Genomic DNA, 22,360 nt, shown 5'->3' on the forward strand with positions numbered 1-22,360 from the left:
CTGATTATCTTGAATGGCTGCACACTTTCTGTATTTATCTCTTAATCAAATAGCAAAGTAAGTTTAGCCCCATCTTAGAAGTCTTAGAAGTGTTATTTGTATGAGTAATCTGTAATGTTCAAATAATTTGAAATAACTCAGCATATCCATTTGTTTTTACTAGATTCTTCGCATTATGGAATCCATTTGGGAAGCAGAATCCTTGGACCTCTGTTTGTTGCCATATGGTTGCATTTCTACAGGGAACAAAATAGGTATGTGATCACACTTACTGTGATTAGAAATTCAAAATACCATATTTACAGAAGATCTGAGAGAGCTATTCTAATACGTGCTGTAGTCCTGAGGTAAGCAGCACTTTATTACACTTTCTGTGAGCAGCTTTCAGGTGCAGCTTGGCAGTGGTTTCTGCCCTTCCTTGAGCTGCAGCAGAGCTGTTTACTGGCTGTGATTCCTGTGCAATGGCTTGGCTTCTGCTGCAAGCTCCTTTAATAACAGTATCTAGTATGAAATATCAGTGAAAGTGTGTGACTTATTCAAGATGTATTTTAATGTGTTGATAGGAATAAAATAAAGAGCAAAACATTTATATTTTTTCCTGACTTAAAGCTTCTTATCCTATATCACATAGAAGCAACAAACAGTATACTTACTTAACAGTATACTCAGGTAATATTTCTCACTGAACATTAGTTCCTGCAGCAGAGATGATCAATTTTTCAAAACTTGTGGTGAAAGAAATCAAGTAAGAAATCCAAATAAAATCAAGACTGTTTTTAACTCTTTAATATATTTACGTAATGTACTTCCTCTCTAAAATCCATTGCCACATAAAATTTTTTAACATCCTTTTGATTTCAGGATATTTCAGCAATGCAGAAAACCCAAACTCAATGATAAAATACCTGGTAGCGTGACATAAGAGAGTTTCTTTTCTCCTAATATATATGTTTTTAAATTTAATTGTATTTATTGGTAGAATTTTATTAATAAAGGAAATGGAAAATTGTACATCAAAATGCTAACTATAAATATAAGGAATGTCAGGGGGTTTCTCTTCTTTAGAAGTGTTAAACATAATTTTTTAGAGAGCTTTTTAGGATCTGATTTAATTTTGTTTAAAATTATCTCAAGACAATGTAATGTATTGAAAAAATAAAGGAAGAAGGAGGAATTCTGCCAGCAATTCTAGCATTTTCATACTTGAGTTACAGATTTCTGTTATTCGTTCAATAATTCTTAATTGATTCCCCATTCTTCTGTCTCAAGGAAATATTTGATTTTCCTATAGGCATGGGAGAGATGTAAGCATTTAGCGTCCTTTTAGCACCACAGTAGGGGCATGGTTAATCATATTAACACTCCTGCTTGGTTTGCTGAGAATACCTGCAGCCTAAATTAGTGATGCCCAATGTGGCACACTTTGATGTAGAGCTTATGCTTGTTTGGAGCAGAACCAAAGAGTAGTAGCATGCAAATGTTCTGTGACAATATTTGCATGTGGTCTTCTTCCAGGCTGCTTCTTCCCTCCCTCTTAATACTCCCATGGAACTTGGGCAGTTTCTGTGTATTGACACAAGGACAGTACCCACTCTACACTGAGCACAGGGAAACAGATATCTTCCATCTGGGGCTGGCACCTCCTCCTGCATACAGCATTCTCATTCTGTTAAAGACATTGCATCCAGTGCAGTTTGTCATTTTGGAAGCATCTGTCCTTTCCACTGCTGCTGCCAAGCAGACCTCTGTAGGATGGACTTTCTCTTTGTATCACTGGTAAAAGGTCATACCCTGCTCTCTCCCTTTGACATGTCCATATGTTCCTGGCTCTGTGGGGCAATTACCACTACTTACTGTGCAGCATCACTGCCAAAATTCAAAGTTCAAGCTGCCTCTTAGAAGAGTCACCACAGAGGCCCAGAAACACATTGCATGGTGCATTTCCTGCAGCACTCCCTCCCAGCTGAATGCAGCCCAGCTGAGAACTGCTATCCCTGGCACCTCCTGAGCCAGCTCTGCTCCCCCACCATCAAGGAGCTGTTGGCCGGCAGAGGGAGATTTGTGAGCACAGGCAGGGAAAGCTTTTGCAACAGCTGGAATGGGAGCTGGAGCTCACACCCAGGAGAAAAACAACAGCTTGACAAGCAGAGATCAAAATGCAAAGCTTTTTAATTTGGTGGTCTTGGTGGTGGGTTTTGGAGGTCATATTTCCACTATAATTTTATGGCAAACATATCCAGGCCACTTTTAAGACAGAAGAAAATACCTCCAGGGGGTATTCAGCCATGAAGAGAGGGCAGGAAGAGATTGCTGTGTTGTTACTCTGTTACAGGAATATTCACACATAACTCAATCACTTTAATTGCAAAAGGGTGGGATTATGAATACAAATAAATTTATCTGGTTAAGACAGAGTTAAATTGAAACCAACTCAGAAGCTGCTTTGAATTGCTTTGGAGAGAAATAGGTATTTTTGTTTGCTTGCTGATCTCTGAACTGGAGCTGAAGCTAGAATACACTGTTGAACTGGAACCAGAGGAAAAAAAAATTTCCAATTACCAAAAAAATTCTATTAAGCTCTGACTTTCCCCCATGTAGGCATGCCCAGTCTGGACTGCATTTGCTAGTCTTGGCTACAGTGCAGGGTTGTGTTGCAGCCTCTGTTTCTGCATTTCCCTCTAGCTTCCTCTCTGTCACATGCCGTGCTGGCACGAGCAGGATAAGGCTCTGTTTCTGCACATTATTGCTGTGACATGCCAGTGTGCCTTGGCAAGGGTCTGCTCAGTTTAGGGACAGACCCCATGGCCCTGACAAGCAGAGCTTTCCACCAGCAATCCCAGTGCTGTACCTCACTGTACACTGGTATTTCTCAGCTCTCTGTGTATATGCTCACTTAAGCTTAAATTGGATTTGCTGCAGGAAGGCCAGCTCTATTCCTCTGTCACACTCCTGGCAATACTTGCATCCCTGGACTGCAGCAAAATAAAAGCTTTTTTTCAGCTCCTTGTATTTGTGAAGCTGGAGAGAAGCTGGGGAAAATGTGAATTGGGACCAGGACAGGAATATTTCCTCTCCTTGGGAAAAGCCTTGTGCAGTGAGTCCCACTCATTATGTGATACATCCATTTTAAAAGAGGAGGAGTTTTGATGCCAGGCTCTTTATGAGCTCTGGCTGGTTTCAGCTGGGAATGAACAGGAACCATTGCTCCTTGTCAAATAAATTTCTGCTCACAACCTATGTAGGTCTGCAGTTGGTTTTTAAAAATAGTTTAAAATTTAATTTTGAGTATTTTTAATATGCTTTGATAAAAATCTAATAACTTCTTCTAACCTTTTCCTTATTTTCTTAAGGAATGATCGAAATTGTGAAAGATGCTACAACAATTGCCAAAATTCAACAGAGTACAGTTGGGAACACTGGTGCTTTTAAGGATGAAATACTAAACCAGTGGCTCAAGGAAAGATGCATGATTGAAGAGAAGGTGAGCTCTTTGAAATTTTAGGAAGGATTTTTAATTGCACCCTACTGATTTTGGAGCACTGAGCCCATATGTTTCTGTTTGTTACTTGTGGGATTTTGAAAAATCCATTCATTTTTCCTGCACTCATCTGCGGGTGAGTGTAAATGAGCCTTTGGCATCCAGCTGGCAGCCAAGCTCCTGAGAGACAAGATGCTTCTGAAAGCACTCCTTTATCAATGGAAGTTAGAAGTGATACATGAGGAGCAGCTTGAGATGACATCTAAGAGCACTGAAAGGCAATGTGGTTTTAGAGGATTCAGGTGCAGGCTTGGGTAGTCCCAATTCCTTTGCTTGTGTACATCCACTGACCTGCTGCAGCTTTTGCCACATTTTTTTCCTCAGATTGTGTGAGCTGCTCTATGCTGCTTTTCTGTGCTGAGGGATAGAGCCAGCACAGGGGGTGCAGTGCAGGGCTGTCATCTTGATCTCTGCTGTGCAGTGGTGTATTTTAAAGACAGTTTGCCTAACTGTTGATAGATACATTTCAACAAAAGGTACATAACTTTGAGAATGGTTGCATTTAGTGCCTAGCATTGAAGCATTTAACTTCTCTAAGATTTATTTTTAGTTTCAGGCAGCTGTGGAAAGATTTGTTTATTCTTGTGCTGGATACTGTGTGGCAACCTTTGTACTTGGAATAGGAGACAGGCACAATGACAACATCATGATTACAGAAACAGGTGGGTTGTGTTTTTGAGAATTTCATAGATGTGCAGACTGTCTATACTTCACTAGATTTATGTTTCATTTTAATAATAGTGCATTTAACAATGAATGAAGAGACACAAACCAGTTCTGTCAGTGGTGCTTACAAGGTCAAGTAACATTGAAATGTATTTTCACCCCTGCTGGCCTTCGCACAGGCTGGAGATATCTGTCATTAATAATGCCATTATTTTCCAAGGAGCAGTTTGATACAAACTAAGTCATTAGAAATGTAAACCAATTTTTTTTTACTGTCTACATCTAAGGTCTAAACACCAAAAAACTTTATAAAGCGGGCAGCTGTTCATCTATCTGATGTGTGGCTGTGATTCTCACAGTGTTCAGTGGAACTGAGTTCTTTCAGAATTCAGATGTTGCTGGACTGTTCTCACTTCTGAGGAATGTAATTTCTTTGTGTAGTGTTGTAAAAAACTTTAGGAAATAAGTGTACATGGAGTGCATTTGTTTACCTACTAAAATCTGTGGGATGGTTATATCCTGAGGAAACTCAAAGTTTTGGTTTTTTTGTACTATAAACTTTGGGAGTTACTTCTGTAGCTGCACATTGTTTAATCCTTAATTCTACTTACCTATGGAAAGAACCCCTGAACAATCAGTACATATGGAGGAGTTTTATTTAGCCTAAGGAATTCACTTTTAGTTTCATGATCCTCTCACTTCATAATTAATCTCTGGTAGGAGATGAAAAATAGTTAGAAGGCTGAATATTTATTATTGATTATATTAAAGTTTTATCAGTTGAAGGCTGGAGAGAAGTACCCTGAAGGCAGAAATTATCTAATTGAAGACTACAGTAAAAAAGTTCAGCAGAAGCCCTTGGGGAAAAAATTACTAAGAAATGCTTTAATTTCAACATTATATATAATATAATGTGGTGTTGTTCCCACTGGCAGAACATGAGGCACAGGTCAGTAGACAGAAACTGACAAAGAGTTGTTGTTCTGTTGTCATGAGCAGATTTGCCTCAGAGACTTTAACGGGATCTCTCTTGAGCCTCAGGAGCCAGAAGGATCTCAGTCTGAGAGGTCTGCAGAGACTCAGATTTGGTAGGCTGGGAGAACGTGAAAGCTGGCTTAAAATCTGGAATGTTTAAGGATATTCCACCTACAGATCACTATTAAGTATCATCTTATATAATTCAAGTTTTATTTTTTTTTATAAATATGGCACTACTACAAATCTGTGGTTTTAAGTAACCATGCTCTTGTATCCATTTCCTGAGTGCCAGTGAAAGTAATAAAGTAATGTGGAGAGTAGCAGCACACTCCAGTCCTGTAGGTGTAGTGACCCTTAAAAGGAGGGGTTTTCATTACTCTTGTGGGAACTGATGCCCTGCTACTCTCTCAAAGCTATCCAAAGGGTGACAGTGCAGACTTTGAACACACAGAGTGGTTTAGAAGGTCTGTGAGGAGAAAGCATGTTCTAGTCAATGACATTTGCCAAGGAGATGGGTAGTGCCAGAATCTCATGGGTATTTGAAACATAACCCCCAAGCCTTTTCCGTGTAGTGATGCTCTGATTGTTACAGGTATGAGGTACAAGCTTTCCTTGGTTGATTTTTGAAAAGCTGTGAGTGTATGTTTAGATAGTACAGCAGTTCTGCCAGACTTTTAACAACTGCCAAAGATAAACAAAAAGTAATTTTGCAAAGAGGACAGAATTATGTATTTCCCCAAAAAAGAAAGAAAATAGTCTTTTCTGCTGAACTTTAGAGTGATCAGTATACCGAAAAAAAGGGGTTGGAACTCCTGTGAATACACCTAAGTGTTCTTAGCAGCTTATTGTATTTGTCTGAACGTGACTTCTTCTTCTCTTTATGAAGGTAACCTTTTCCATATTGATTTTGGCCATATTCTTGGGAATTATAAAAGCTTCCTTGGAATTAATAAGGAGAGAGTTCCTTTTGTGCTGACTCCAGATTTTCTGTATGTCATGGGAACTTCCGGAAAGAAAACAAGTCTCCATTTCCACAAATTTCAGGTAAAAGAATGGGAATCTTGCTGCAAATCAATTAAGCAATTATTTTTACCCTCTAAAATGAACATTAGTGCCTTGATTTTCAAAGGTCTAGGCTCCTGGGTATTATGTTAATAAAATGTACTGAATGGTAATACAATTCCGGGATCTTTTAGGCCCAACTAAGAGAAAAAATGATCTGTACAATTACGGGAACTAGAATTCAAACATTCACAAAGGCACATTGAAAAGCTCATTAGCAGCAGACCAGATATGCAGTTCTTTCTTTGTTTCTTGCCTTGATTGAAAATACTTTGCAGAGGGCTTCAGTGTTTGTGCAATTAGAAGAAACTCATGGCTCTAAGCAGAGCCTCTGTGGAGTATGAGCAGGTGTGAGGCATTCATCAGCAGGCATGGCCAGTGTTATTCCCTCCTGATTCTACCCTCGAGTTCTGGGGCTTGGACTGCTGCATCTGAGTAAAAGTCTGTAGTGACCCTAAGCTATCTCAGATGGTGGTTTGTGAAGTGGATGGATAGATTTAACTGTGAAAGAAATGGCATTAAAAATATGTTCTACTGCTTCTATTTGAAATTTAGTGCTTTCAAACATGTTGTGATTATTTGAGCTAGTGTAGAACCTGGCCAAAGAGGGAGTTTAGTATGCAGTTCCTATGTTTAATGAAATGAAAGGGAGCATGGTTGGTCAAAAGTACATGTATGTCTGAGGTCTTAATAGACTTTGAGTAAAGTGTCTGATTTAGAAAGCAGGTTCCTTATAATATTAAAAGAAAAATTCTTCTGTAGAGTGAGTCAAAGCCAAAGCCTGAATTTCATGTTCTGGATTCCTTGTGGATGATGTAGTCCCAGTATGGAGTCTGGTTTTCCAAGTACCTAATTAAGGTTCTTCCTGGTGGATGGTGACTATATCCCTTTGAACACATATGCAGTTACTTCAGAATTTTGTCTCCATATGTGGTTGCATCTCAGTGCTTTTACTCACTCATCCAAAAATGAGTGTTCCCCATCTTTGGGCTGGACACATCCTGCAGGCTTCCCTGCCAGGGATGGGGATCCATTTGGATCTTCTTGCAATTTCCACTTTATGGTATTCTTATGCTAGGACAAATCACATTGTCCACCAGAGACAATCAAAAGGGAGAGGCCATGCGTGGAGAGGACCCATGCGAAGAAAAACCAAAGATCTTTGTTTGAAGGCACTGTCCAAACTTCTAAAAAAAATTAAAGAACCAGCTGCAATCTTTGAATCTTCATTTTTGCCAGGACTGCCTTTATCACAGTGGAACTGTTTTGAAGGGGTCTTGTAGATCAAAAGATGTTAGGGTGGGGTTTACCATGGTTTGGAATTACTGTGGGAAGGGAACTACATGGGAAGGGAATGCTGAGCCCGTGCTCTCAGGGAAGCCTGTGAGCTGTGCTGTGTACAACAATGATGCTGTTGCTGCAGCTGTAAATCACATGCAGGTATGTGACTGAAACACCAGTCTGGGGTATGTAATTTCAAAGAAGACCTCTGTTCTGGAAGCAGAAAATAGTTAGAAGCATGACAGTGTGCTAAAAGTGTGGAGAATTGAAAGGTGTCCTCAGTGAGGTAAAGTTGTTTTCATATATAAGGATCATCCAGCTCTTTAGAGAGATTCTGACCTTTACTTCAGCAGCCCAAATACCAAAATCAATTGGAAATAAGTTTAGTCATAGCCTCTCTTCAATACATCATGCCTCCATCATGGAGTCCTGGGTTTGACTAAATAAACTTTTTGTTACCCTGGTACCATTTCTTAGTACTGCTACCATCCCACTAATGCACAGTTTAGGAGTGCTGTGATAGCACCAATGCCATTTCCACTAGTGTCCTTAGCCAGATAAAAGGTAATTAATGTGCTTTTACTGTTGTGAGCTGTGATGGTGATATGAGATCTGGGCATTTTAAGTGACATGAGTTAGGCACAGACAACAATAAACTGACCAAAAAATGCAATAGTTCTGCTGCAATAGCTACTGTTTATATAGCACTATTGCAGTAGTACATTAAAAGTCTTTTCTGTCTCAAAGAACAGTAATAAATAAAATACTTCTATACAAGTAAAAGAGTAACACAGAGCAAGATTTGCATCACATATATAGCTATAAAAAATGTATGTGTTTTAATTACATGGCCAGAGTTTAAAAAAACCCCAAAATTGTAGTTTCACTTTCCAGTTGACTTGTTTCATGATATTTCCTAATACTGAGGGATTCATTCAGTTTGCCTGCTGACTCATTCATGTATTAATGGAAAAGTCTCAGCTTTTATCCTTCATTAATTTTCAAGAACATCTCTCATAATTTTGTACTTCACTACAGTAAAACAGTTTGTACTTCAGAGGACTCCTTTGTTTTTTACAGTGTGTAAAAAACAAAGGAGTTTTGTTTTTTGGTGTTTTTATTAACCTAATAATCTACTTTTATAAAATTTTATTTCTTTGTTATTCACTGGACATAGTCCGTGCAGATGTGTTAGCCAGAGCTCATATTGCAGATAATGGAGAAGGTTAAAATGAAAAATAACTTTGACCAAAGTTCACCGCAGAAGAGTGGATTTATTTAATTACAAAATCTCATGTATTGGATTGTCAAACAAAGGTGACAGAAAGTAGGAGCGTACCCAATTTGTCACTGAGAAATACTTATTTGCAGACAGGGAAGGGATGGCCTGTGTAACAGAACTTGGACACTTTATATTATAAAAATGCCTGGATTTTAGGATAATAATAATTAGGACAGTTTCAGGCTTTCAAAATGCTTATTCCTTTTTTTCCTATTGGGCAGTGGGATTTTGGTTTCTCCTCAGCTCCTCTCATTTTGCCTATGGCTTTAGATGAGTTAGCAGCTTTCTTCTCAATCCCACAGTAAACATGTGTGTGCCCTTGACACATACCTGTCGTCTGGGCTATTTTTGGTTCTCACTGCCTCTTTCAGAAGTGTAAAAATCCCTTTTCTTGGAAGATATTAATGCAAAACCACATCCAGTTCCTGAATGAATAAACAACTGTAACAAGCAGATGCAGATTTTTTTAAAATCTTTTGAATTCTTGGAAGGAATGCCTTTAAGATGCAGTGATACCAGGTTTTTTGTTGACTGCGTAATTGTTTTTCTGTCTCAGACACCCAAAGCAGTGAGATGCATCATCCATACAGAGATGTAAAACCTTCTTTGATAAAACTATAAAGACCTTTCATCTCTTTCAAGGGTAACAAAACACAGACTAACTCTTGTGACAAGATTTCTCTGTTTGAAGTTGAGAATACATAAATAAAATTTCTTTTAAAAATTTTTTCTCCTGCTATAATGAAGAGATCCTGTGATAAGGTGATGGCGTTTTCTATTGTAAACTGTGCTTTGACCATTTCATTTAATCCTTTGCTGTGCTGGAACTAAACTGATACTGGTGTTCATAAGTATAATCTTATTTCAGAACATAATTTATTTGGGAATAGAGTAAAAGATTTAAGTTCCCAGGTAATACTAAAAAAAGAAATTGTACAGACAGATCTTCAATGTATCATCTTCCTTCCTTAGGATGTTCCTAACCTGTCTAGTTGGTTGTCCTGGTGTTGCTGATGTAAACAGTGATAGTTGTTAAGATTATTTGTGCACTTCTTCCTGTTTCAGAGAAGAAAAAACCCATGTATCTTGTAAAAAATGCCCTGTGTTCTAGAGTGCTGTTGGGATTTGTTGGAAGTTTGCATTAAAATACTTGGATTTCCCAAATATTATTCAAAAGCTTAATATACAGCTGTTGAAAGGTTAAATTGAATATTTAATTGGGTAAAAATTAGCAGTGCTTCAGCTGTGGTTTAAATAATAACAACCTTCTTGGAAATATTTTTCATATTTTTACATTACTGCATTGCAGACCTAATTTCTAGTTGATTGATGATTGATGTCTTCGTTGCACTGTTCTTATTCCTGCTAGTAAATGAGTTATAAATGTAATATAAGAAGAATAATTTCAGGTTGTGTATTAGTCGATTAGCAGGAAATAATTGTTTTTAAATCATTGCTTGTTTTTCCAAGCTGCAGAAATGTCATTCTTCTAAAAGTTCTGTTGTTAAGCACAGATTATTTATACATGGAAATGAGAAGGCTATAAAAAAAAGCCTGTGGAATCCAGAATGACAGAGCATAGAACATAGAAGTCCTCCAGCAAGGCAGAGTGCCTGAAGACTAGAGCTGTTAGCTAGCAAAATTCCTTAGAACACCAAGGCTGAAAATCTTCCCTGTTAAATAATCCGTCACCACTGCACAGTTAATAAGCATCTAAAGAAAATGAAGAGCAATCCCCTGGAGGTGCTGCTTTGTTCAGTCTCACTTGCCAGCCACAGTCTTTAAATGGGAACATCCCAACAGGAGAGGAAGACAGTGACTTATTCTTCTTTTTTTTAACAGCCACAGAAAGAGGTTATGTGGTAGAGAAATTATCTTGAAATTCTGGTGAGGCTAAGGTTTTTTGCTTTTGTAATTAATGTAGTATTAAGAGCTGTTTGTTGTACAGTCTTGTTGCCCAAGCTGTGGTGAATGAAATTACACTGAGCAGCAGATGCAGAAGTTTGTGTCAAGTTTTAACTCAGTTGAATGGCTCTGTTGAGTGTCCTGTCACTGACACTAGAGTGATTGAATGGCATTGGTTAATGAGAGTCCTGTGAAGTTCCTACACCATCCCTCTCAATTCATCTCCTCAATTAACAAAAAACTCTTCTCTCTCACAGGATGTATGTGTGAAGGCTTATTTAGCTCTCCGACACCACACAAACCTGCTGATCATCCTGTTTTCCATGATGCTGATGACTGGAATGCCCCAATTAACCAGCAAAGAAGATATTGAATATATCAGGGATGCACTGACAGTAGGGAAAAGTGAAGAAGATGCCAAAAAGCATTTTCTTGATCAGATAGAGGTTTGCAGAGATAAGGGCTGGACGGTGCAGTTTAACTGGTTTTTGCATCTTGTGCTTGGAATCAAACAAGGAGTAGAAAAGCATTCTGCTTAATATTTTATGTAAATTAACTATGGGTGTGAATAGGAGGTTAGTGAACCTACATGTTATTTCTGAATTCGAATAAATGAGCAGTCAAAATTGCCTTTACTCTTCTGGCAGTTTAAATGATCTTGAAAAAGGCAAGGACTTTACTCTGCCCCTCCAGAAGATCTTCCTGCAGATAAGATTTTTTTTGTCCATTTCTAATGACACTTCAAGTTGCTGGATTCTTTTAGTTCATTTTCTGTTTTGGCTTGGATTTTTTTTCTTTCTTTAGCAATAATTTCAGATAAATATAAGGAGGAGGTTGAGTAAGATGATAACTGACAAACCCCCTATGACCTTAATTGTTCATGAAGGTCAAGTCCTTCAAAACCAGAAGAATTTACATAAAATCTATGGTTATAGTGAAATCTCTGTAGACAATCCATTTGTGTCTCAGGATGGTTTAGACATGAGTGTTCTTCATCTACATCCTTCTCTTTTGTCCCTTCCTCAACATTTTGTCCTTTCTGGATTTTTAATATGTTGTCAGTAGAAAAGAGCTTTGGCTCTGCCATTGGAGGAAATTGCCTTTGTATTACTGTAACCTCCTGACACAGACAACCAATCTTGACTGCCAGGAGAACTTCTTAGTTACTGGGAAGTTCCTCAGACTTGAACATTAAGTTCTGAAGGTTTACTTTTGAAAGATTTTTTTTACTGTACTTTTTAATGGGTAACATCCATATAATATTACAGATCATATTCTTAGTGTAAAGATATTAAAATTCCACCTGTGTAGGAAAATCTTTGTAGAAAAAGCAATGGTACTTCCTTATCCCTCAGAGAAAACTCCTTATCTAAGAGTAATTGACACGTTACCAAATATCTGAGAAATCCAAAGTTATTTATTCCTTGGTGATATATTTTCAGGATATACCTAGAAGGAATTAAATGTAATCTTTGAAGTTGTGTATATTTTGCTATTTATTTTTAAATTCCTGAAGAAACAATACTACTGAAAAGCTATTTATGAAAGAAAAAAACCCCTTGACTTTAATTTCAATATTTAAACTTAAAAGAGGAAAAAATGGGCAGTATTAAGTAGAATTGTAACTCTCTACTGTAGATTGCCTGCAAATCAAGTCTGCCTAAGGTAGGAAAGGAAAAAGACATATAGCCTGAATTAGTCTTTGACTTGAATTATTATGGTATACTTCCTGCTAATTGATTTTTACCAAAGAGAGAAGATGGCTGATAATATTGCTGTTTTGCACTTGTGCCCATGTAATTTCTTCCTTCATTGTAGTGTTACGTGGGCTTTACATTACCTATAAATGATTAACTGAATTTTCAAATTCCGTTATCATTTGCTTTGATCATTTCACAGAACTGTTGATTTTAACTACTGCTACTACTGAGTGCATTCTTGAAGGATTTTTAATAAATGTACTGTAATCGGTGTCTCAGTTATGAGATGTAGCCAATCTATTCTCGAAATGTAGATGTTTAATTGTTTATTGTGCGCAAGTATTTTTGATGTAAATGGTAAACTCCAGTTAAGGAAATCTCTAAGGCTAAAATGTAGACTATTTTGTTATTCTGTTACATTATTATTCTGGGCAAGATAGGCTTTAGATCGTACTAAAATATAAACTAAATGGTGAATATTGTCTGTAAAATGATATTTTTAGATTTGTATTTTATAGATCTGAAATAAATTGATATGTTCTATTAATTTGATTATTATTCATGAATAAGCAGCTTAGCCCAAAATACATGTAAATATTTTTATCCAGTTTCTTAAAGAATACCTGATCTCAGTAAGAAATTATATTCGAAGTCCCACTCAGAGGAATTGTTTTAGTTCCATAATAATAACTCTGCATGATGTCAGATATATTGAAATTTAATAGTCTATAGTATTAGAATTGCAATTATTATAATTGTAAAATGTGAATAGAATATTGCCACTTTCGAAGAGCACTTTATTCATTCCTGGTTTGTTCTATGAAGAAAAATCTGAAGATTTTAGCAAGTTCCTAGTTTTAAAAAATAAGTAGATCTAGTGCTAAATTTAACTCTAGCATGGGGAAATAAATGCTAATCACAACTTCAAGGGAAATGGCACTCTTTAAGCAGCCTCTATTTGCAGGAAAAGGTCTATGATCTGTACCCAGGTCTATTTGCAGGAAAATGGTCTATGATCTGTACCCAGAAGAAAGCAGTTTAGTCCTGCACTAAACTTACACTGATGACTTTTATCAGCAGTTTACAATGTGCTATATTGAATTGTGTTTATTGCAGACACCTGAAACACCTCAGTGCTGAGCAAATTCTCAGACTCTTCATTGCTTTCCTTGCCCATGAAGCCTATGGTTGGGCTGCCTGGGCTCTGATGGGCTGCCTTGTGTCTTCTGGGCCAGCCTGACTCTTGGGAGATCAAAAGCAGCTGCCAAATTTCCTCTTTCCCCACAGAACAAGCTGTGGGCACCAGGATCTCCTAACAAACGGCTGCACGATCATGCGGCTGATTACCGGCTGCATTCTGTGTCCCTCTGGAAACCTCCACCCACCACTGACCTGTTCTGTGGGAAGCCCTGACACAAGGAGAAACAACACAGAGATGTAGTTTGAGGCAGTCCAGCCTCAGTGGGGAGAGGAGCTGCTTTTCAGGTGAGGAGGTGCACACAGGGACACATCCATCCCAGACAGAGCACGGCTGTCCTGTTCTGCAGTGGCATTCCCTGGGCCTGGAGAGCTGGAGCTTTGGCACAGATGCCAGTGCTGGAGCAAGGGGCTGAACCACAATTTTCTGAGTCTCCCAAACTCACTGATGCTGCAGAATAGCTGTTTTTAAGGGTTATAAACCAGGAAATGTAAATTAGTCATTAACCACTAACCACTTTTTTCAGAAGCTCTAACATAGCATGCAGAAAAAGAAAATTACTAAATTTTCTGAGTAGGTCTCAGTTATCATCACTGTCTCCTGCTAGCCTTAAGATTATTTTTTGAAGATTATTTTAAGGACTACTTTGTCTTTGAGATCTGTAGTATTTTCTTGGTAGTTTCATTCACATCATGATTGCACCTAACAGTGGAAATTTGAATCTGTTCTTAGAGTCAGTGCCTCATACTCAGTTGGGACTTGACATCTGCTTTGACCCCAGCAAGGTCATTGAGATGTTGGTTAGCAGTGAGTGTGTCCCTAAGGCTCCATCCTAATTATATTCCAGGACAGGAAGAGAAGTTGAAATGGAGCTCAGGTGTACAGTGTGATTATATTTAGATCTTCATTGAATACACTGGTTGCACTTGTTAGAAGTGCTTAATCATTAGCAGAGTGTTGAGACTTAACAAGTTTAGCAGATTTTTTTCTAAAATGTGATCAATGGTACAGAAATACAAATAACTTTAGAAAAATATTAATGGAAATTATGATGCTTGTGTTTTAATTATAAACCTTTCTCCTGACTACCAGCAGCATTCTGCAAATCCACATGAATCCCAAGGATTATATAGATTTCAGACTCTGTGCTAATGAGTTTATAATGTAGTTTGTGTAAAGTAGCCTTGGAAAGAAAAATTTATTAAAATTAAAATTTTGTTTGCCATCTGCAGGGTCTGGTGGGCTCTTTGAGCATCCCAGCAACACTGAAGTTTCTGCAAAACATTTGTGTGTTTTCATGAATCTTTTCATTGCAACTTACGTAATATATGTTAAAAACAATATTCCAGAAATAATTAATTCTCCTAGAGAGATGTCAACAGGAAGAGAGATTCCTGCTGTGCTCACCCCACTCTGCATTTGGAAGCTAGAATTGGCCCAAAAAGGTACTAATATATTTGAAAACTTGTGACACACTGACAGAAAGTAAGATTCATGCTGGAGAAGAGAAAACAGAAAGACAAACTGTTTGTCTGCAGTTACACAGTTAATAAGAAGGACTGACCAAAGATAAAAATGCCATGGTTATACCCATGTGAGGTGTGCACATTATCTCTTTAGAGAAAAGGGGCACTGGTGACCTGTTCTAGTCTGCTGACACAAGGAGACAGGCACAAGTCCATGGCTTCTCCTGGCTTTTTGTGCATTGTTGGATCTCATACCCAGCAGGAGAGGTGCTGATGACCTGCCTGTTGATAATAGACAAGGGCACACTGGACAGGATCAGTTCCTTCCTACCCCTGGAATGGGGGGTTGTTGTTTCAGAGGGTGCCTGGCAGCACTTGACACGGCAAGGCTGGGGAAGGCAGTGTGTGCCATTGCTCAGGTGTTCTCCTGGGGATGCAAAAGAAGAGGCTGTCACTTTGGAAACAGCAGCAGCACTGCCAGGAACACGTGCCAGTTAATTTTAGCTAACAAAAGATTCCTGTGTATGGCAGAGGTGCTGTATCTTTTAATTGCAAGCACATCCCACACCTGGGTGCAGTCACTCGGTGTTCAGCATTAGGAGTCACCATGTGCCAATGCTGGTCACGCTCTCAAAGCTGTCTTTGGACTAGTGCCTGTGGTCAGAGTTAGCCACTCATCCACTTATTAAGTGCATGAAGAAAAAAAGGAGAATAACACACTGTAGAGAACAGCATTTCTTTGTAAGATAAACGTTGAGCAGATACGGAAGAGAAGTCAAGTTTAATGTAATGAAGAATACCCAGAAAAGATCCCTGAAAGGAGAAATTGAAAGAAATAAAAATGTTAATGACCCACAATACAAAACTGTTTTAAGACTACAGCTCAGAGTTTGTACCAGATGTCCCTTTGCCTTTGAATGTATCTTTCTTTATCAAAACTAATTATCCTGCAAAAGGCTAAGAGGGCTATGACTGTTTATTAACCTGAGAAATATACTGTCACAATGCAGTTCATGATAAAGGGTTAATTAGAAATTTAAGATATAGACAGAACAGAATTTTGCTGAATGTATTTACTGTTAAACAACTTGAGATTAACAAAGAAAAAAAAATTAGTCTAGTGCTTCTTCCCCAAATCAACCAGCAAGTGTCTGGGACTGGCAGTAAACTCATCACTTGAGGAAGTTATTTCCCATCATGATGGAAATGCATTTTTCTCTGAAGTATTTGGAGCTGGTCCCTGTCAGGGACAGGATACTGGCCTGGACAGACTCTGACTCTGATGTGGGATGGCAGATCCTCTGCTCAGCTGTCAAATGTCTGCATGAAAAAATCTTAGTGAAATAAACAGGTCTCCTCAGGAAATGCTTTCCCTCCAGCCAAAGATATTCTTCATTTTGATGACGTTCATGACAGCATCTCTGTTTTACAAACTTGTTCCCTTCCCACAGAATATGATGTATTTTCCAAATCTTGTAAAACAGTAATTCTGCCTATCTGGAGAGAAAAAATACCTAGAGATCTCAGTAACTTTAGAGTAGTCTGAAACCAAAACACTCCAGGCAGGGACCTTTTGATTCAAGGTGATGGTTCATGCAAAGGCAGGCAGTTATGGGCGGTGCTAATTAGCTACACATTAATACTTCAGAGGACAGTTTTTGGGATTCTGTCATTGCAACACCACACCAAAGTGTGGGTTAAGAGTGGCTCCAACAAGACCAGAGACTTGAAGGTCCTGTGGAGATTGGTAACAGCTTTGTGGGGAAGAGGTGGCCATTGGGTGCAGCTGCAGCCCTCCCGGGGGAGCAGGGGCTCAGTGGCAGCAGCTCAGGCAAAACTGGGTGTAGAGGCAGGGTTTAAGTGCCAGGATGAACTGTGTGCTCTGCAAGGTTTAGACCTCAGCAGACAGGGTATGTTACTGAAAGGCCCTCTCATGGGATTCATGCCAGGCAGGTAGTGGTGTTATCAGGACTATTCTGTGAGAATAGCTTATAAAACATTAGGTTTACTCTTTTTTTGTAATTGGTGGGTAAAACCTTCATATGAATGACTAGTTTTCTGCTGCTGCTGCTGCTCCTGCTGCTGCTCAGGATCTTCACCCTAATTCCTCATTTCTCTTCTCTTGTTGCTGTTTCTTGGACCTCAGAATCTAAAACTAGAATAAACTGCCTTCACCTTACAGCCAGGAAATGTGCAGCTGAATGTCAGCAAAAGAGCCACATGTCAAAATACTGGTAGTTGGATAGGCTGTCAACACCTGCACTGGGAGAAACTTGCTAAAAATTCTCCTGACTCTGACAAGGAAACAAACAGCAAAAGAAATGAGGAAAAGCTGTGTGTGTGTGTATATGCTTCAAGGTGCAAAGCACTGAAAGACTAAGCTTTAATGTCCCAGGTTTAATGTTCTGTGTTCACCCTCCTGACTACAATTACCAATGGGCTCAAGGTAGAAAGGAACTTTATAGTGAATACACATTTGACTGGAAAGTTAAGTGTAATAATAAGAGAAAGACAGCCCTTTTCAGAACATCCAAGACTCAAAAAATGCAATAATGTGGGGCCACTGTCTAGTTGTCCCACCTGGTGTCATGTGTGCATGCTGTCCAACACTGACCAGTTTAGCTAGTGGCATCAGCAGCTGCACTTTCTGAGAAGCAAGTTACTTGCTTTCAGCACTCCCTGTAAAGAGGGCACTCTTTGGAATACCATCTTTACAAGGGATTGGCCAATAAAAAAGATTTATGGAAAAGTTTTTATCATAATTGCAATATCCTAATTTAAAACCGCTTCACTTATGAACTACAAGAAATATTTATTAGTGTTATTTACAAGACCAAGGGATTATAACCTGAAACTGAATAACAGAAAAATTATTAAATGCACAATTTTTTCAAAAAGGCTTAGAAACTAGAGTATACCTCGTAACAACTTGCTGGGATTTGCTGTAATACAGCAGATGTCACATAGCTTTGAGCAAGACCTCAAAAAGAGGACACCACAACCCTTGAAACACAATTTAAACACCATTGGAAGTGGACAGCTTGCTGGCATTCCTGCAGGGAGAAGCTCCATGAGTGTAGATGAGGGAACAAACACCCATGTAGCAACATTGCCATTCAAAAAGGGAAAAGAAATATTTTTAGATGTCAGAAATGTCACAAATCCACAAGGAGAATTATTTAAAAGATGTAAAAGTATTGCATGAACGATAGAACACAGAAGCCCACAGGGAAAAAATATTATAAAGAGCTGAAAAGCCCACAACATTTGGAGAAACTGTTAATTCCCCCAAACAGTTCAGTGCCTACTAAAAGATAAATGAGATCAAGGAGACATTGAATCTTTTAGGACAATCAGTCCTTGATGAGGATTCAGTAATTCTGGTTAATTTGTGGAACAACAAAGTATTCTTGGCTACCAAAGAACTATGGAAGACAGAAACAGAGTCAGCTCTGGGGCATGGACTGCAGAAACAGTATCTGGTCATTACAACCAACACACCTCAATGGCACAGAGAAGGACACTCAGGAGACCTCTCAGAATTTACAGGCAGGGAGAGTGGGCTGGGCACTTCCCCAGCAAGAAAGGTCAGAAATAGCCAGAGACTGCTTCCTTTGTTCAAAACCTCAGAGCTGGAACCCAAGGAGCTTGGCAGCAATGCCCAGCACATAGAGCACAGCAGGGGCTGGCAGCTGTTCTTTCTTAACTCAGAGAAACCATTACCTGTGATTACTATGGTAATTCTTCAAACTCAGTCAATATTGGGAGCTGACAATACAGCAAATCAGGCTGTGACAGAGCCCCACAAAGCTTGCAGGCTGCGAGGGGAGTGGTGTACAGTGAAGAAACATCAATCCTGAGTGCATTTTCACATCTTTGTATGCCATTTAGACTCTACATATTGCCAGGAGTTATATGTTTCTTGTTAATTTACCATGTCATTTTTCCTAAAATCTATGGTTTACAAAGCCACATACCAAGCTAAAAGGAGGAATGTGAATTGCCCTCCAACAACTAGTTTGTATCTTGCACTTGTCTTAAAGCTACTTTATTCATGGAAAAAGGGCTCTATTGGAAGATGCAAACAAAAACCTCCCTGGCAGATAAATAGACTAGAGGGAGTTTATGAACTGAGGAATGTTCACAGCTGTGGTTACCACATGGCAGTGCTTGCTACCTAAGGGACCTGCAGTGAATTTATTAAAGTAATAGTCAACAACTAACATCTGAGGGATTTAACAGGTCTGTAGAGGGTGGATGTCCCAGACATGCACAACCTGCTCTCCAGATTTGTCTTGGCCCAATGGATGGAAAGCTGAGAAATATACAAAAATAGTCAATCATCTACCAAGCACAGCAAATTAGGGTTGTCAAGACCTTCCCCTATTTTACTTAACTACTGAAAATAAGCAAAAGAGCTGTGATTTGTTTGTAATGCCAAGAATTATTAATCAACACTTGTTCACTGGAAGATAAGCTAGAAATTGTATTATAATAAGAAGTGTCAAATCACTTCAAACTTCCACAAGAAATGTCAGTATTGCGACGAGACTCCTAAGGAGATGATCTGTCCTCACAGTAATTAAATCAGCAGAACAACCTAATTTATGTACACAGAAGGGACACACGGGGAAAGAGGATAACACTGTGCCCTTCACTGTGCAATATCCTGCCAGCAAATACCAAAACTGCAAATGCAGAGAAGACATGTACACTATTAGCCAGCCCTGAGAAATTCCTGCTTAGCATATAGAAGAGAAAATTCCAATACAGCCAACCCAAGTCCAGATGATTTTTCATGTTTTGGCTATAGCTACAACAGCCAAAAGCAACACTTGCTTCAGATGGAAAAGAAGATTTAAATGGCCAAGCAAAAGATTAAGGTACATTTTGTGAATATTTTTAAGAATCACTCCAAAATTGCTTTGCTTATGAGAATTTGTGTCAAAACATAATTAAATAGTCATATGGATTTTTTAAGGGAGAGCTATGAAATTAGAGAATTAGAGTCCTCCTTAATCTTTTTTTCATGTGTTCTTGAGCTGAGTTGTGAGCAGAGCATGAGTTTAAAATATTTTGTTAATAAAAAGCCTATTTAGTTTAGCTTATCTCCTATGACCTTCCATTCCTTCACAGACCCTAAATAAAAGCAATAAAATCATATTTACATTAGGATGTTTGCATTTTTTTTTCCTTAAGAGGTAATTTCTTTTACCCTCTTTTTAGCACTGCTATGTATGCAGAGCCCAAGTATAAAGTAAATTTCCAGTGGAAAATGTAACTTCAACTTAGTACAAACAGTAGACAACTGAGACCTTCTCATAGGCATGGCCTTACAGGAGAATGATCTTCAGATGCTCTTGTTGAACAGTGAATGTCCCTGTGGTCAGTTTGGGGTGGAAAAATGATAAATAAAATGAATAAGAAATAAGATAACCCCATGGTGTTGCCCCATTTCTTTGTGAGGTTCCTGATGTTGCTGTTTCAAGGGAAAGGACCAGAGGAGGTGAAATTCTTGCAGTGAGTGTCGGGGCTCATATTGCCTTTGCTCCCATGAGCTTTTGAGTTGTGGGTAAGGCACGTGCCCAGTGCAGAGAGGCAAAGAGGGCTCTGTTGGGAACAGCTGCCACTGCTCTCTGGATCTCTGTTCTCAGCACATCTGGACCAGCTAGGCAGCCAGGACAGCACGTGTCACCAGGGGAGCAGGAACAGCAGCAGCTACAGCCAGGATTCACCAGAACAAGGAGAGCAGAGTTTTGGGTACCAAGCTGTATATCTGAATAGCCAGCTCAGTGGGAATCCCACCAATGCCAAGTCAGAGTGAATGAGTTCAGTTCAAGCTGCAACACCACGGGCCTGAGTTTGGGAGCAGGATGAACTGTACCCAGAGAAAATAGAAGCAGCAAGATCCAAAGCTGGAAATTCAAAGCTCACTTCAACCAAATCTTCTTCAGCTCTTGGAAAACAGCCTTGGTAAATCTCTCATCATATCATCATGACAATTTTCCCAGCTTGTTGGCTAAACAGTACCAGTTCTAAATATAGCCCTCTTTGGCATGCCAGCAGGAGCTTGCCAAACATGAAGAAGAGTAATTTGTCCTTCCTGAGAAGACACATGCCACCCTCAGGCATATGGTACCGAGCCAGAAACAACTCACCCCAGAATGGCAACCAGCCCACTACCGGCCTTGGCTGATGTGTTCCCACTCTGCCATGGAATCTTGCTGGATCCTGAAACATGGAGCAGAACAGGGACAGTATTTGTCCCAGGTAAGAGTCACTATTGTAAGACGACTCACTGAAGTGCAAAGTTAAAAAGTAATACCATCAATAAAAAAACCCACAAAAGCGGAGAGTAATGTGATGAATCTTCACAAGACGTTTTGAGGTTCTAAACCCACCTATGAGACTGCTCCACCTTTGGCTACTTTTAATATATAAATTGGTAGGTACCAGTAGCTCTGTGACAAACAGATTGTCACAGCTGTCAGAGTGAGTCACAAGAAATCACCTGCATTTGAGAGGAAATTGGCTTATCCTTTAAAGAAGAAGTCTGCACATAAACAATGGTGGGAGACATATTTAATGCAATGTAATACTTTGCTCAGAAAATGAGCTAAGCCAGAGAAAAAAAGAAAAAACCCAACTTATTTGTGGATCTCTTCTGCTGGATTACATTCTCGTTAAGTCAGACAGACCAGTTCAGTTTTTAGTAGCTTAGACACTAACAAGGTCCAAGAACAGCCTTTAAACTGACACACAAACATGACATTTCCATTTCTTTAGGACCTCTGATCTTTCCCTCCAGAAAGAAACTAATCAGTTCCAGTCCTACACTGGAAACTGATTATTTATGAAAATGCTTCTGAGCAATAAAATGTAAGACCTTCATCCAACAGTGAAAGCTGGCCAAGCACAAAGGTCCACAGGCACACAACTGCTTACAAGATAACAACCAAGAACAACAGAGGAAACACTGAGATCTAGAGAAGGTAATTGCTCTACTCGTCCAAATTCAACAATGATGCTCAGACACAACCAAAAGTAAGAAAGGAAATCAGTATTAATTAAAAGTAGATCTGCCCATACACAGAGTGGAAGATTCTCTCCAGAGCTTCCCATGTAAGAAACTGTACTAGATCTGTTAAAATAATCTTGTTTTTTTTTTTTTTTTTTTGATTGAAAAGGTGGAGAAGAAGGACAATCAAGTGCACTGAATCAACACAAAGGCTACTGTATTGCCCATTACCTTTTCCATGGGAGAACCACCAAGATGTGCCAAGG

General features: G+C 38.9%; 1 protein-coding gene across 2 annotated transcripts in view; it reads left to right on the forward strand.

Annotated features, from left to right (window-relative positions):
* The window catches only part of PIK3CG (phosphatidylinositol-4,5-bisphosphate 3-kinase catalytic subunit gamma), a 33,510-nt gene extending 20,313 nt beyond the window's left edge, over nucleotides 1-13,197 (forward strand). For both annotated transcript variants that reach the window (XM_030238242.2, XM_018910267.3), the window contains exons 7-11: nucleotides 164-254; nucleotides 3,351-3,481; nucleotides 4,089-4,200; nucleotides 6,069-6,226; nucleotides 10,970-13,197. In XM_030238242.2, the coding sequence (XP_030094102.1) occupies nucleotides 164-254; nucleotides 3,351-3,481; nucleotides 4,089-4,200; nucleotides 6,069-6,226; nucleotides 10,970-11,251 (774 nt within the window). In that variant the 3' untranslated portion in view covers nucleotides 11,252-13,197. The remainder of the gene's footprint in view (nucleotides 1-163; nucleotides 255-3,350; nucleotides 3,482-4,088; nucleotides 4,201-6,068; nucleotides 6,227-10,969) is intronic.
* The last annotated feature ends 9,163 nt before the right edge of the window (nucleotides 13,198-22,360 follow it).

This window comes from Serinus canaria, chromosome 1A (assembly GCF_022539315.1).
Source record: "Serinus canaria isolate serCan28SL12 chromosome 1A, serCan2020, whole genome shotgun sequence".
NCBI lineage: Eukaryota > Metazoa > Chordata > Aves > Passeriformes > Fringillidae > Serinus > Serinus canaria.